The sequence below is a fragment of the Anomaloglossus baeobatrachus genome, chromosome 2 (genome assembly GCF_048569485.1).
Source record: "Anomaloglossus baeobatrachus isolate aAnoBae1 chromosome 2, aAnoBae1.hap1, whole genome shotgun sequence".
In the NCBI taxonomy this organism is placed as follows: domain Eukaryota; kingdom Metazoa; phylum Chordata; class Amphibia; order Anura; family Aromobatidae; genus Anomaloglossus; species Anomaloglossus baeobatrachus.
Window position 1 is genome coordinate 273,406,883 of NC_134354.1, and position 16,294 is coordinate 273,423,176.

The 16,294-nt window shown below is 47.0% G+C and overlaps 1 protein-coding gene across 5 annotated transcripts in view; it reads right to left on the minus strand.

Moving 5' to 3' along the window:
- Positions 1-16,294, minus strand: part of LOC142289837 (uncharacterized) — a 228,775-nt gene that overhangs the window by 186,910 nt on the left and 25,571 nt on the right. For 2 of the 5 annotated variants that reach the window (XM_075333771.1, XM_075333772.1), the window contains exons 2-3: positions 7,759-7,781; positions 1,951-2,024 (exon numbers count right to left, since the gene is read on the minus strand). In XM_075333771.1, the coding sequence (XP_075189886.1) occupies positions 1,951-2,024; positions 7,759-7,781 (97 nt within the window). Of the gene's footprint in view, positions 1-1,950; positions 2,025-5,930; positions 6,014-6,300; positions 6,406-7,758; positions 7,782-12,740; positions 12,827-16,294 lie in introns of those variants that run through there. The other 3 variants (XM_075333773.1, XM_075333774.1, XM_075333775.1) reach the window with 3 other exon arrangements.

Genomic DNA, 16,294 nt, shown 5'->3' on the forward strand with positions numbered 1-16,294 from the left:
ATTTTGATTGACAGCCTGCTCTGCAGCTTATGTTCAGCGCTACCCATCAATCAAAGTGTCGGGAAGTGATTACAGCCCTTTTCATGTATGAGTGTTGACTGTAACCACTCTCTGCACCGCTCCCCTTAAATGACTAGAACTCAGCAGCTGCAGGGAGGGTATACATTCATTTTCTCCCTGGAGCCGCTTGTAGTTTTTCTGGACATGAGATGTTACTCTGAATATTTTCAGGATCCATGGAGATAGACGCTGTGGGGAGGTGAGCTAAGAGTAAGCACTCTCTGCTTTTATTTCTGCCACCGTTTTAGCTTCAATGCAAGAAGACCTAGTCATGGGACAGAGATAGAAGCAGTGAGTGACACGAGCACAGACCCACAGCTTTGAGCGTCGCCCTTAAATGAATTGACAGAGAGCAGCACTGGTGTCACTGACTGCTTCTGTCATCACCCCATGACAATGATTTGTGTGAAGGCACGATTGTGTCCCTCACTTCTTGACATCATCTACTTTCACAGTCGCTTTAGGCTACTTTCACACATCCGGATTTTTGCTCTGCGGCACAATACGGCGCTCTGCAGAAAAACCGCAACCGGCTTTTGTAACGCTGGTTGCGGGGTTTTTTGCATAGACTTACATTAGTGCCGTATTGTGCCGCAGGGGCTTGCGTTCGGTCCAGTTTTTGCCGCATGCGGCAGATGTAGCCGATGCGGCGGCCGGATAGAACGTTCCCTGCAACGTTTTTTGCTCCGGCAAAAAAAACCGCATCGCGACGCATCCGGCCGCTGCGGCGCATTTTCAATGCATGCCTATGGATGCCGGATGCTGCGTGATGCGGAAAAAAAACCTCATCCGGCCGCCGCATGCGTTTTTTTCCACTGCGCATGCTCAGTAGCGTGCCGCAACCGGAAAAAAACGGACCGACCGCATGTAAAAACGTGCGGCTCAATCCGGCTGTGAAACCTATGCAACGGATGCGGCGAAAACACCGCATCCTTTGCATAAGTTTTTACATGCGGTCGGTCCGTTTTTTTCCGGTTGCGGCACGCTATTGAGCAAGTGCAGTGGAAAAAACGCATGCGGCGGCCGAATGCGTTTTTTTCCGCATCGCGCCGCATCCGGCATCCATAGGCATGCATTGAAAATGCGCCACAGCGGCCGGATGCGGCGCGATGCATTTTTTTTTGCCGGAGCTAAAAACGTTGCAGGGAACGTTCTATCCGGCCGCCGCATCGGCTAAATCTGCCGCATGCGGCAAAAACCGGACCGAACGCAAACCCCTGCGGCACAATACGGCACTAATGTAAGTCTATGCAAAAAAAAAACGCAACCGGCGTTACAAAAGCCGGTTGCGGTTTTTCTGCAGAACGCCGTATTGTGCCGCAGAGCAAAAATCCGGATGTGTGAAAGTAGCCTTATGCAAAGGATGCGGTGTTTTCGCCGCATCCGTTGCATAGGTTTCACAGCCGGATTGAGCCGCACGGCTCAAACCGGATGTGTGAAAGTAGCCTTAGCGGGCATGACGTAAGCAGAATGCCGGCGTTGCACTCATCTCTTCGCATCTATCACCATGAATTAAGGACATCTTCAAATGGCGATAATACAAGAAACTACAGTAACTGCAGTGCTGCACCCTGATGCCATCCTGTTCCAGGAGAGGCAAAAAACCCTGCAGGGAGTGAGTGCAGCCTCAGCTTCCTCGGACGTCTCGTTTGAGAGAGTCACTGGAAGTGAAGTAAAAAACAAAACATTTAGGGACCAGCAGGATAGGGAGAAGTGTAGGGTATTACATAATAAAGCTAATTAGAAAACTGGTTAATGTGTATAGATATTTAGGAAGGACATTTTAGCTGCCAGACTACCTCTTTAAATATATTTATTACAACACAGTACCATTAATTATTTTATAAATAAACAGACTCCAGAACACCTTTATCAGGAGCTTGAACTTACATTTTCGATACAAGGAGTTTCCCTTAACGGGCATGGTATCCCATCCAGATCTATAGTTGGGAAGATCTTCCAGCCTAGTAAGACAGCAAAAATTGTAAGAAGACGTAGGTGTCACAATGAGGTTTTTACAAACATCGCCAACTGTCATGATCTGTGGAGACTAGATTCTGGGCAATCTGCCTGTTAACTTCTCTGATGTCTGAGATTAGCACTAGTGATGAGCGAGTACTAAAAAGCTCGGGTGCTCGAGGCTCGGGCCGAGCATCCCAAGATACTCGTGTACTCGGCCCGAGCACCGAGCCCAATGTTATAATATGGGAGACCCGAGTATTATTCTGAAATGACCCCCGGCAGCATGTAGAAACCAGAAAACTGTAAATTAAAAAAAAAAAAAACGTGCGTGTGTGTGTAAGCGTGCATATATATATACACGCGGAGTGGAGTGCGGGAGGGGCCGTAGCCGAGCGGGGAAGTGTCGGGCTAAAGGCACGGTCATTCTGTTAGGGCCGGCCAATTACTGCAATTCCACAAGTAACAGGGCTGTGGCATTGCAGTGGTCTGCCAGCCAATCCCTGCATAAGGGCTGGCTCTAAAAAGAGCGCCAACATGAAGACCACGAGTACAGCACGAGTATCGCGAGATTACTCGGTACCCGCCGAGTAGCCCGAGTACAGTGATACTCGTGCGAGTACCGAGTAGTAACAAGCATACTCGCTCATCACTAATTAGCACAGGCAGACTTGGGTGTCGACCCACAGACTTTTGAGGTTGACAGACAGACTACCAAGTTAATCTCTGCTGGGCTGCTTGTTCGTCTCCTTTGATCATATGCTATGGGGCAGCCAGTCACATTCACACTCCTCCTATATATGCTGGCTGGACTCTTCCATTAATACCAACTATAGCTTCTCTATACTGGCCTGGTGAGGTGTTGTGATCTAGACTTACTAGGGGTTGTAGTACAATATTGCTGTGAACAATTGTGGTGTTGAAGAGAACCCGCCACCAGGTTTTTCTCCTATAAGCTGCGGTTAGCACCAGTGAGCTTATATATAGCATTCTAGAATACTGTATATAAGTGCCCTCTGTATAATGTAAAAAATACTTTTATTATACTCACCTAGGGGGCGGTCGGGACAATGGGTGTAGCTGGGTTCGGGTCTGGCCCAGCCTAGTGTTGATGACGCAGCCTACATCATCCACACAGATGCCACCAATGCGCTCCTGCACATGAGCACTTTGATCTGCCCTACTGAGGACTCATGAAAGTATTGTAGTGCACATGCACGGGCAGTCTTTGACTTATCCTCGCACCTGCACAACAGTATTGCAAAAGGATTTCCACAGCACACAGTAAAATCACCAGCAACAGGAACACAACAGCACACGGAACAGGTTAGGGAAATCTATAGTTGGCATGAGAAAACAGATCCCTCTATTTTATAAAGGCGGGGATGTCATGGGTGTGTCACGGGTGGCATAGTCATATGCTTTCTAGCTGTATGAGGTCACAGCGTTTGGCTGTGCAAAATGTTCCTCGAATTTCTACTGTTCCTGCTGTCAATATTCATTGTAATAAGTAGCTTCCTGCTGCATTTTCATCTCTCCCCCTTTTGGACCCAGCAGGACCCCGCCTTCAGCCCAGCTGCTGATCATCAGTATTCTCTTGGTGCTTAAATATTCCCTTCTTCCCTGAACTGGTGCTGGTGATATTTTTATGTTCATTCTAGCGCTACTTGCAAGCAGGTGGCTTTCTCTCATGTGTATTATCGTTGCTGAAGCTTGCTGAACTCCTGCCTGTGTCATCTGTGGATAAGTAGTTCATGCTTTTTTTTTTCCCCAGTTTGTCCCCCTGTTGGCTTCTTTTAGCATTTAGTGGGTTGACGACGTTCTCATAACACCCATTCTCTATTTAGGATCCAGTATTAGGTACACCTAGGGGCAGGTATCTGGCTCGGCGCACATGTATGGAACCTATCAAGGACCCATCTAGTAAGGGACAACAAGGACCACCTGTAGGTTTCGTCAGGGGTCTCCCCCTTCTCTATGCAGGGTTCCCCTTCCCTTACCTTTCGCCGCTTGCTTGGTAGATCCCCTTATCTAGCATGACAGGGGAGTACCTGTATTAGGTCTCCCACAACATGTGATCCAAAAGGTAACCAGTAAAATTAACTCCTGCTAGTCCGATTACTAATGAGCACACAGCTGGTCGACACACCAGAGAAAGCATAGCTTGGAGGGTCAGAGTCTGTAATTTGAACAGCGTCTAATACCGCCATGACACTTGGCAAGTTTAGAGCCCAACACTGTGTGACAGTAACCCTCCCTCTACGAAAGGCCTCTGTACCATCAGGACCATCTCTCCGGATGACGGCGATGAAAAGCGCTAACCAGATGCTCCGCATGGATATAAGAGGCAGATACTTAAGTCCTCTCCGCAGAACCATAACCCTGCCAGTGAACCAAGTACTGTAAAGAACGAGGAACGACCCGAGAATCTATAATTCTCGTTACCTGAAACTCCAGCAATTTGTCAACCAACACCGGAGGTGGAAGGGTAGAGGAGTTCCTGATCCCACAAATTTCTTTAATAGAGATTTGTGGAAAACATTCTGTAATTATATAAAGCTGCTGAGACCAGACGGAAAGCCAACAGCTGATGACAGCAGTAATTTTGAATGGACAGATGAACCGAGGACCTAACTTAACAGATGGTACTTTAAGCTTGATGTTTCTAGTGGACAACCACACCAGATCACCCACACACAGGTCCGGATTAGGCACACGTCTACAATTAGTCACACGCTTAGGCCTAAGACACACGGCATGAAAATCGGTGCGAGTGGAATGCGATAAAACATTGCATTCCACTCATTCCAATATTAGCCTATATGCCAGCACCCATGAGCGGTAATTTTCTCAGCCCTTATCGGACCGAGAAAACAATCGGAGCATGCTGAGACTGTAATGCGTTCCTGGTTTCACTCGCACTCATTCAAGTCTATGGGGCGAGAGGAGAGAAAAAAAAATTGCACTGCACTCACGGTACACCGCAGCGCCGGCCCGCCCCTCCTCAACACTGGCCCGCCCCTTCTGAGTGTCTGCCTGCCCCCCCCACCCCCACCCCCCCCCCGCAGCTGAGGTCTATTCGCATGATCAGACCTCAGTCGCAGTGACACTCACATGACACTCGGCTCCTGCTGTGCTGCCAGCGTGAGCCGAATGTCATGCGAGGATCGCACTAGTCCCCCGTGTGGCCCCAGCCTTATACTTCGAGTCAATGTTATGCAAGTGCTGCTGAACCTTGTCACATGTAGACAATAGTGCTGAGCCCAGTTAGTCTCTTTGATCACATGGTGTGGGGGAACCAGTCATGCTCCCTCCCCTCCTATATATGCTGGCTGGACTATTTCATTATTGCCAGCTATAATTTTCCTATACTGGTTTTACTAGTGGTTGTGGTGCATTATTACTGTAAGCGGTTGTGGTGTTAACGCTGGTTGTCTTTTTGTTGCTATCTTCCTGTATTTTCTTTTCTCCTTAGCTTCTTATTGTTTGTTCCGGTGAATTTGCGTTGTGTCTGAGTTTTGGTTTTCCCTGTCTGTCTCAATCTGTATTACCATCACACGCCTGCCTCTTCCTTCCCTGGGGGTAAGCAACAGATCAGATCTTGTCAGGAGAATAACTAGGAACGGGACTCAGGCATCTCCACCATTAAGGGTAACCTTGAGGTAAGGGATAGCCTAGGGTCCTCTAGCATGAAGTACAGTTTAGGAGCTCCCTGTCCCTCACTATCCTGCAGTCACATCATGACAAGAAGGGAGTAGTGGTGTCAGTGCTTAGTATTGATTTTAAATCTCAGATACCAGAACCTCAAGATGATGCGCCATGTGGGGTACCAATGAACAAAGTCATTTGTTCCTCTGAATCTTCATCTTAATGTCTTGGGGGAACATCATTATTCTGTTCTTGCTGCTCACCCTGGGGTTAAAAGGAACTCTTGATCTCACGTTGCACCACTTTTGTTGGCACAAAATTCGGAGTGATGTGGTAGTCTGTCTGCCTGTATCTCACTATCATCCGTCTGAATGTCTGCAGCCTTTGAGGCTACATGCGCACGCGGCAGTTTTGTTGTCACAAAAAAACTGCACCTTTGAGACATCAAAACTGCACCTCGTCTCAGAGAGCCTGAAAATGTAAAAAAAAAAAAAAAAATAGAAAGTATACAATAGACCAGGGGTGGGGAAACTTTTCTGCTGGGGGCCATTTGAAAATTTCTACCATACTTCGGGGGCTGCACAAAATGATCAACTTGAAAATTACCCTGCTATGTTTGGTCAAACAACTCACTGTGGTGGCTGGAGCTGCTTCTCTTTGGTACGGCTGTGACGTTAGGAGATATTGAACTTGTGGCTTCTCACAACTGCTTTTCCAGGTTTGAGTCGGCTGGGACTGCTGTATATACATCACATAGGAGATGCTGGAACTTCTATATATACACACATCACAGAAGGGGATGGGGGCATATACATCACAGGAGATACTGTGGGCATATATATCACAGGAGGGAGTGGGGCATATACATCACAGGGAGGACTATATTTCACCGGAAAGGCTAGGGACATATACATCACAGGGGAGGATTGGGAGGAATGTACATCACTGGGGAGGTTGGGGGGCATAGACATGACTGGGGAGGCTGAGTGGCACAGGGATCAAAGGAGATGCTGAAGGCAAATACATCACTGGGGAGGGCTGGGAGGAATATACTTCACTAGGAAAGCTGGAGGGCATAGACATGGTTATGGGGTACATACATCACTGGTGGGGAGCACAGACATAGCTGTGGGGGCACTAACATTGCTGGGGTTATATACATCACTGTGGGGAGCTGAGAGGAATATACGTCACTAGGGAAGCAGATGGGCACATCACTGGGGGGCACATCACTGGGCAGCACAGACATCACTAGGGGTATTTGCATCACTGGGGTGCACAGACATAGCTTTAGGGCACAAACATGGCTGAGGAGCCACAGACAGCGCTGGGGGAAGCTGGAGTGGCACAGACAGCCCTGGGGGACGCTGGGGGCACAGACAGCCCTGGGGGACGCTGGGGGCACTGGGAGGCTGGAGGCACAGACAGCTCTTGGGGAGCCTGGGGACACAGACAGCAACTGGGGGAGGCTGGGAGCACAGAGGGCACCTATGGGAGGCTGGGGACACAGAGAGCACTAGGGAGTACAGAGAGCACTGGAGTGCACAGACAGACCTGGGGGAGGCTGGGGCAGCTACTCCTCTTTTGTGGGATGGGAGCGAATCCTACCCCGCCCACAAAGTAAGTCCTTACGCTGGTACTGACCACTCTGCAGATGTGGCTCTACACGAACAGAAATAAGACAAGGCCTACACAATTAGATTTTTGCAGCTAGCCTTCCAGTGATTCTCCACACTGCAACCAAAGTTTGTATTTGCACTTTTGTTTCATTTGGTTGGATGTGCTAAATAATTATGCTGTGTGTATTGAACATTGCGGCTACGCAACTACTTACATCTTGGTCATACACCAGTTTTAATTGGAGCATAGCATAGCTGGATCCTGCTTCTCTTGGCTCAATGTCCATCCCTGGGCCCAGAAGTGGTAAGTTTGTTAATTTAGTCCTAACCAGAAGGTCAGCATATCATTGGAGGAGCTCAAATGTATACACGAAACATAGCACTATTGCAATACAAAACTTTGCAGTACACATATTGTAGCAATTACAGAATGCTGTTATTACAAGGTAACATTAACATAAGCAAGACTTACCTGTTTCTTGGCAAACGCATCATCTGTGAAAGAAAACAATTTAGAGGTGTTTAGGATTTTCAGTTTAGATCACTATAAAGCAATATTAAAGGCAACCTGCCACATCAAAAATGCATCCACAATATCAGGACTCATTCATATGTCTGTTTTTTGCGTGCAACTTTAAGTCACGTTTTTCACAGATAGACTGTTAACCTGCCCGCCCATACAATTGGAGGCTTTTCAGCCCAGGTAGAGGCATTTAGGTACAGACCCAACAAAAAGACCTGCCTTGACACTGGGCTGCTCAGCTCACATACAACTGGCTTTTTTTATGCGCCAAGTGTCTCCAATTTTAAATGTATTTACTTAGAAGTGATGCATGTCGACATTCCTATATTCAATGTTTGCATACCTTAGCGTCTCAGAGTGCAGTTGTATAGTTGAGTATATTTCATGTTCAGTTTGCACCTGTTGACATTTGTTTGTTAGGAAGAGCCATCTGTAAACCTATTATAGTGTATGGAGGTGTTGACATGTTCATGTAATTTTCTGAACTGAGTGGTCCACACGAAAACATGGAGACAAACTATTAAACATGGTTTAATTATGATCCAAGTCATGGACAACACTCAATGTAAGTTTGTGGTTCCTGGAAAAACTTGAGTGAACACTCGGAGACCACTCGTGTAATCAAGAGGAATTGAGCACATGGATATATAGTTATTGGGAAAAGCTACAATATAACCAGTGTTTTATTTCTTTCAATCTTTTTATCATAGTAAAGCACACTTAGGCCTCATTCACACGTCAGTAATTTTGCATCAGTGATTTTATGCCGAAGTCTTTAGATGTGACAATTTGTGACAAATCCGGCACTTTGCCCGGCTCATCCCGAATGCCCTGGTGCAGTAGCAACTAGGGTAATATAAGTGGTTAATGGCAGTTGTAACTTGTCAAAAAAAAAATCACAGCTGTCATCAAGCCTGAGGTTAGTAATGGTTAGGGGTCTATGAGAACCCCCTATTACTAACCCTGTAAGTAAAAAAAAAAACAAAAAAAAAAACCAAACCTTTTTCTCCAATTTATTAACCCCTAAAACATCCCTGCAGGTCCGACGTGATCCGCACGTAGCCTAATCAGGAAATCTGGCATTGACTTTAATGGTAGAAATTTCAGCTCACCCATATGCAGTCTTCAAGGCGAAGGTGGATGCCCGCAGTCCCCGGACAGGCCGGTCCGTAATTCAGAATAGATGTAGAAAAGAAGCGTATGGGACTCAGCACCAATGCGGTAATAATAAAACTTGGAACATTATTCGGAATTTTTTAAAAGAAAAGTACACAGGTCATCCAAAAAAATCGCCATGCGATTTGCCAAGCGGCTTTACGCGTTTCGGACAAACAAGGGGAAATTAAAACCAGTCCTTAGTCATAAGCCATGATATGTGAGAGGCAAAAGGTATATATAGCACTACAAGTATGGAAAAGAGGATAGGCAAGCCAGGAAAACAGGAAGGGAGTTCACCTGAGAAAATGCAAATGAAAGAAGGAAGAAAATGGCATTGGGTGTTAAACATATATACATTTATTCTGAAATATAATTGAATCATAAGTATCAAACTGATGTACCTATGTTTTTAACCCAACATTGTCACATTCACCCACATCGGGGATTTTTTTTTTCTTTTTTCTATATGCTGCTAAATTTGATGGCATTGGGTGTTAAACATATATATAAATTTATCATGAAATATAATTGAATCATAAGCATTATAAACAAACTGATGTGTCTATGTTTTCAACCCAATATTTTCACATTTACTCACATTGTTTCTGTATCACTTAAATGTAGAATATACAATTTCTAAAATATAATAATATAAATATACTGTGATATATATGCACGTGTGTGTGTACATATATATATATATACACACCCCTTTCGTGGTTATATTCACGTATCATTTATTATTACATATTTTGCTATATACGGTGCCTAAAGGGTTAACTTATTCCGTCTCCTATACCATTTTCTTCCTTCTTTCATTTGCATTTTCTCAGATGAACTCCCTTCCTGTTTTCCTGGCTTGCCTTTCCTCTTTTCCATACTTGTAGTGCTATATATACCTTTTGCCTCTCACATACCATGGCTTATGACTAAGGACTGGTTTTAATTTCCCCTTGTTTGTCCGAAACGCGTAAAGCCGCTTGGAAAATCGCATGGCGATTTTTTTTTTTGGATGACCTGTGTACTTTTCTTTTAAAAAATTCCGAATAAAGTTTCAAGTTTTATTATTACCGCATTGGTGCTGAGTCCCATACGCTTCTTTTCTAAATTGACTTTAATGACTTCACCTGAGGTGAGGTCACTAAGTTCAATGAGTTAATCTCAGATCAGTTCACCTGAGGTCATAGCTGGGGTACCGTGGGAACGTCACTGAGAGTGACATCACCGCGCACAGCTGCAGCTCAGTGTAATCCTGACAGCTGCAGTGAGCTGCCACATTTTCTAATGTGACCGCACACTGCGACCTCCGATGTAGCAGAGCCAGGATCTCCATGGGACCTTGTGTGGATTACTTTGGACCTGTAGTGGTGTTTTGGGGGGGTTAAGAAATTAGAGAAAAAGTGTGTTGTTTTGTTTTATCTAATATATAAAGCTGTGTGCGTGTGTGTGTAGCACAAGGTCCCCATCAGGGGCGATTGTGTGTGGCACAAGGTCCCCATCAGGGGTGATTGTGTGTGTGTGTGTGGCACAAGGTCCCCATCAGGGGTGATTGTGTGTGTGTGTAGCACAAGGTCCCCATCAGGGGTGTGTGTGTGTGTGTGTGTGTGTGTGTGTGTGTGTGTGTGTGTGTGTGTGTGTGTGCGCGCGCGCCACTGCATGTGAGTACCTGTGTGTACCGGTGATACTGTCTGCAGGGTTGTGTATCTAATCCTCTCCTGTGTGATACTGTCTGTACGGCTGTGTATCTAATCCTGTCGTGTGATACTGTCTGCTGAGCTGTGTATCTAATCTTGTCATGTGATACTGTCTGCTGAGCCGCGTATCTAATCCTATGTTGTCTGATGCTGTCTGCTGAGCTGTGTATCTAATCCTATCCTGTGTGATACTGTCTGCTGAGCTGTGTATCTAATCCTATCCTTTGATTCTGTCTGCTGAGCTGTGTATCTAATCCTATCCTGTGTGATACTGTCTGCTGAGCTGTGTATCTAATCCTATCCTTTGATTCTGTCTGCTGAGCTGTGTATCTAATCCTATCCTGTGTGATACTGTCTGCAGAGCAGTGTATCTAATCCTATCCTGTGTGATACTCCTGCTGTCCTTGGTGACACTTTAGACATTTCTGGTCACCAGGAAAATGGCTGTGCATTGTGTCCTTAAGGTCCAGTCACACTAAGCAACTTACCAGCGATCCCAACAACGATAGGGATCGCTGGTAAGTTGCTAGGAGGTTGCTGGTGAGCTGTCACACTGCGACGCTCCAGCGATCCCACCAGCAACCTGACCTGGCAGGGATCGCTGGAGCGTGGCTACACGAGTTGCTGGTGAGCTCACCAGCAACCAGTGACCAGCCCCCAGTCTCCTAGTTACAGCACACATCAGGTTAATTAACCCGATGTGTGCTGCAGCTAAATGTGCACAGAGCAGGGAGCAGCGCACACTGAGCGCTGGCTCCTTGCTCTCCTAGTTACAGCACACATGGGGTTAATTGCCTGATGTGTGCTGCAGCTATCTGTGCACAGAGCAGGAGCCGGCAGCACAGGCAGTGAGAGCGGAGGAGGCTGGTATCAAAGGTAAATATCGGGTAACCAAGGACAGGGCTTCTTGGTTACCCGATGTTTACATTAGTTACCAGCCTCCGCAGAAGCCGGCTCCTGCTCACTGCACATTAGTTGTTGCTGTCTCGCTGTCACACACAGCGATCTGTGCTTCACAGCAGGACAGCAACAACTAAAAAATGGCCCAGGACATTCAGCAACAACCAACGACCTCACAGCAGGGGCCAGGTTGTTGCTGGATGTCACACACAGCAACATCGCTAGCAACGTCACAAAAGTTGTTCGTTACCAGCGATGTTGCTAGCGATGTTGCTTAGTGTGACGGGGCCCTTACATGTCTTCTCTGTTATCTGTTGTAAACACTCAGATTAGGAGAGGGGAGGCGTGCCATCACACACAGGAGAGCAGACTCCGCCCACTTTACTGCAGGCTGTAATCTGAGCTTTTTCTACAGTGGAAATTCAGTAGGATTTCAGAAGCTGCTCCCCCTAGTGTTTAACAGTGGAAAATATCAAACTTTTTAATTTTTTTTTTTTTTATATTTTGCACAATTAAAAAAAAATATTTAAACAAAACATTTAAACATTAGAACTTTACATTTTTTCAATTATTTTTTTTTTTGACTATGCCGGATGGACGGGCCGCATGGAAAAACTTATGCAAAGGATCCGTTTTTTTCGCCGCATCCGTTGCATAGGTTTTTGAGCCGGATTGAGCCGCACTGCTAAAACCGGATGTGTGAAAGCAGCTTAAAGGGACTGTATCGCGTTTTTTTTATTTTTTTTTATTAAAATAAGTGATTCTGAAATGAAGTATTTGTAATTCAAAATGAAATTCGTAGCTTATTTAGTTTTTATGTTATTCTAATTTTACTGTATGCACTGGGGGCCATGTTGGATTTGCTGTGTCTGTAACGACACTTCCACACTCCTTTATGGCAGCCCCTGTGCATAGAGAATAGTGGTCGCCATCCGACCCTATGTTTAACGTTACAGTGGGCGTATGCTGTGATCTGGACGCGCCCCCCCTGGGCTGTCCATATCACAGCAATGGGAAGATTTCAGCGCCATTTTTGTGGAGATTCAAACCATGCTCTTTGCGCCACTTTACACCTGTCAACCGCCGGGATGTAAGTCCGGGAAGCCTCCCCTCCCCCCGTTACCGATCACACAACCCTCCCTCCCTCCGTTCTCACCAGCCCCCGCCCCCTGCCGTTACCGTCTGTTATTAAATCACGTCCCTCCGCTGTCCCCAGCCCCGTTCTGGCGGCCTCCAATGTGTGTGTCCTCCCTGTGCTCTCATCAGCCCCCTGCCGTTGACGTCTAGTCCCTCTGCTGTCCCCAGCCCCGTTCTGGCGGCCTCCGGTGTGTGTGTCCTCCCTGTGCTCTCATCAGCCCCCTTCCATTACCGTCTGTAATGAAACCCCCTCCCTCCCCCAGCTGTCCTCAGCCCCGTCCACGTGTGTGTGTTTGTGTGTGTGTCAACCCTTCCGCTTGCTACCCTGTGTGATACTGTTTGCATGGTTGTTTATCTAATCCTCCCCTGTGTGATACTGTCTGCTGAGCAGTGTATCTAATCCTCCCCTGTGTGATACTGTCTGCTGAGCTGTGTATCTAATCCTCCCGTGTGTGATACTGTGTGCTGAGCTGTGTATCTAATCCTCCCCTGTGTGATACTGTCTGCAGAGCTGTGTATCTAATCCTCCCCTGTGTGATACTGTGTGCTGAGCTGTGTATCTAATACTATCCTGTGTGATACTGTCTGCTGAGCTGTGTATCTAATCCTCCCCTGTGTGATACTGTGTGCTGAGCTGTGTATCTAATCCTTTCCTGTGTGATACTGTCTGCTGAGCTGTCTATCTAATCCTCCCCTGTGTGATACTGTCTGCTGAGCTGTGTATCTAATCCTCCCCTGTGTGATACTGTGTGCTGAGCTGTGTATCTAATCCTCCCGTGTGCTGAGCTGTGTATCTAATCCTCCCCTGTGAGCTGAGCATCTAATCCTCCCCTGTGTGATACTGTCTGCTGAGCTGTGTATCTAATACTATCCTGTGTGATACTGTGTGCTGAGCTGTGTAACTAATCCTCCCCTGTGTGATACTGTCTGCTGAGCTGTGTATCTAATACTATCCTGTGTGATACTGTGTGCTGAGCTGTGTAACTAATCCTCCCCTGTGTGATACTGTCTGCTGAGCTGTGTATCTAATCCTCCCCTGTGTGATAGTGTGCTGAGCTGTATATCTAATACTATCCTGTGTGATACTGTGTGCTGAGCTGTGTATCTAATCCTCCCCTGTGTGATACTGTCTGCTGAGCTGTGTATCTAATACTATCCTGTGTGATACTGTGTGCTGAGCTGTGTATCTAATCCTCCCCTGTGTGATACTGTGTATCTAATCCTCCCCTGTGTGATACTGTGTACTGAGCTGTGTATCTAATACTATCCTGTGTGATACACAGCTCAGCACACAGTATCTAATCCTCCCCTGTGTGATACTGTCTGCTGAGCTGTGTATCTAATCCTTTCCTGTGTGATACTGTGTGCTGAGCTGTGTATCTAATCCTCCCCTGTGTGATACTGTGTATCTAATCCTCCCCTGTGTGATACTGTGTACTGAGCTGTGTATCTAATACTATCCTGTGTGATACACAGCTCAGCACACAGTATCTAATCCTCCCCTGTGTGATACTGTCTGCTGAGCTGTGTATCTAATCCTTTCCTGTGTGATACTGTCTGCTGAGCTGTGTATCTAATACACAGCTCAGCACACAGTATCACAGGATAGTATTAGATACACAGCTCAGCAGACAGTATCACACAGGGGAGGATTAGATACACAGCTCAGCAGACAGTATCACACAGGAAAGGATTAGATACACAGCTCAGCAGACAGTATCACACAGGATAGTATTAGATACACAGCTCAGCACACAGTATCACAGGATAGTATCTAATACTATCCTGTGTGATACTGTGTGCTGAGCTGTGTATCCAATCCTCCCCTGTGTGATACTGTGTGCTGAGCTGTGTATCTAATCCTACCGTGTGATAATGTCTGCTGAGCTGTATCTAATCCTCATGTTTGATACTGTGTGCTGAGTTGTGTATTTCTCTCCTGTGTGATACTGTCTGCACAGCTGTGTATCTAATCCTACCCTTATCCATCATATAGTGCCAACTACTGAGCCACCATACACTGCCAAATACTGAGCCACCATACACTGCCAACTACTGAGCCACCGTACAGTGCAGACTACTGAGCCCCCATACAGTGCCGACTACTGAGCCATCATACAGTGCCAACTACTGAGCCACCATACAGTGCCAACTACTGAGCCACCATACAGTGCCAACTACTGAGCCACCATACAGTGCCAGTGCCAACTACAGAGCCACCGTACAGTGCCATCTACTGAGCCACCGTACAGTGCTAACATAGTGCTAACTACTGAACCACCGTACAGTGCTAACTACTGAGCCACCATACAGTGCCAGTGCCAACTACAGAGCCAACGTACAGTGCCATCTACTGAGCCACCGTACAGTGCTAACACAGTGCTAACTACAGAGAATCCGTACAGTGCCAACTACAGAGCCATCGTACAGTGCCATCTACAGAGCCACCGTACAGTGCCATCTACTGAGCCACCATACAGTGCCAACTACTGAGCCACCATACAGTGCCAACTATTGAGCCACCGTACAGTGCCAACTACTGAGCCACCGTACAGTGCCAACTACTGAGCCACCGTACAGTGCCAACTACTGAGCCACCACACAGTGCCAACTACTGAGCCACCACACAGTGCCAACTACTGAGCCACCACACAGTGCCAACTACTGAGCTACCGTACTGTGCCAACTACTGAGCCACCGTACAGTGCCAACTACTGAGCCACCACACAGTGCCAACTACTGAGCCACCACACAGTGCCAACTACTGAGCCACCGTAAAGTGCCAACTACTAAGCCACCGTACTGTGCAAACTACTGAGCCACTATACAGTGCCAGTGCCAACTACAGAGCCAACGTACAGTGCCATCTACTGAGCCACCGTACAGTGCTAACTACTGAGCCACCATACAGTGCTAACTACTGAGCCACCGTACAGTGCCATCTACAGAGCCACCATACAGTGTCAACTACTGAGCCACCGTAGTGTCAACTACTGAGCCACCGTACTGTGCCAACTACTGAGCCACCACACAGTGCCAACTACTGAGCCACCACACAGTGCCAACTACTGAGCCACCACACAGTGCCAACTACTGAGCCACCGTACAGTGCCAACTACAGAGCCAACGTACAGTGCCAACTACTGAGCCACCACACAGTGCCAACTACTGAGCCACCACACCGTGCCAACTATTGAGCCACCACACAGTGCCAACTATTGAGCCACCACACAGTGCCAACTACTGAGCCACCACACAGTGCCAACTACTGAGCCACCACACAGTGCCAACTACTGAGCCACCACACAGTGCCAACTACTGAGCCACCACACAGTGCCAACTACTGAGCCACCACACAGTGCCAACTACTGAGCCACCGTACTGTGCAAACTACTGAGCCACTATACAGTGCCAGTGCCAACTACAGAGCCAACGTACAGTGCCATCTACTGAGCCACCGTACAGTGCTAACACAGTGCTAACTACTGAGCCACCATACAGTGCTAACTACTGAGCCACCGTACAGTGCCATCTACAGAGCCACCATACAGTGTCAACTACTGAGCCACCGTACAGTGCCAACTACAGAGCCAACG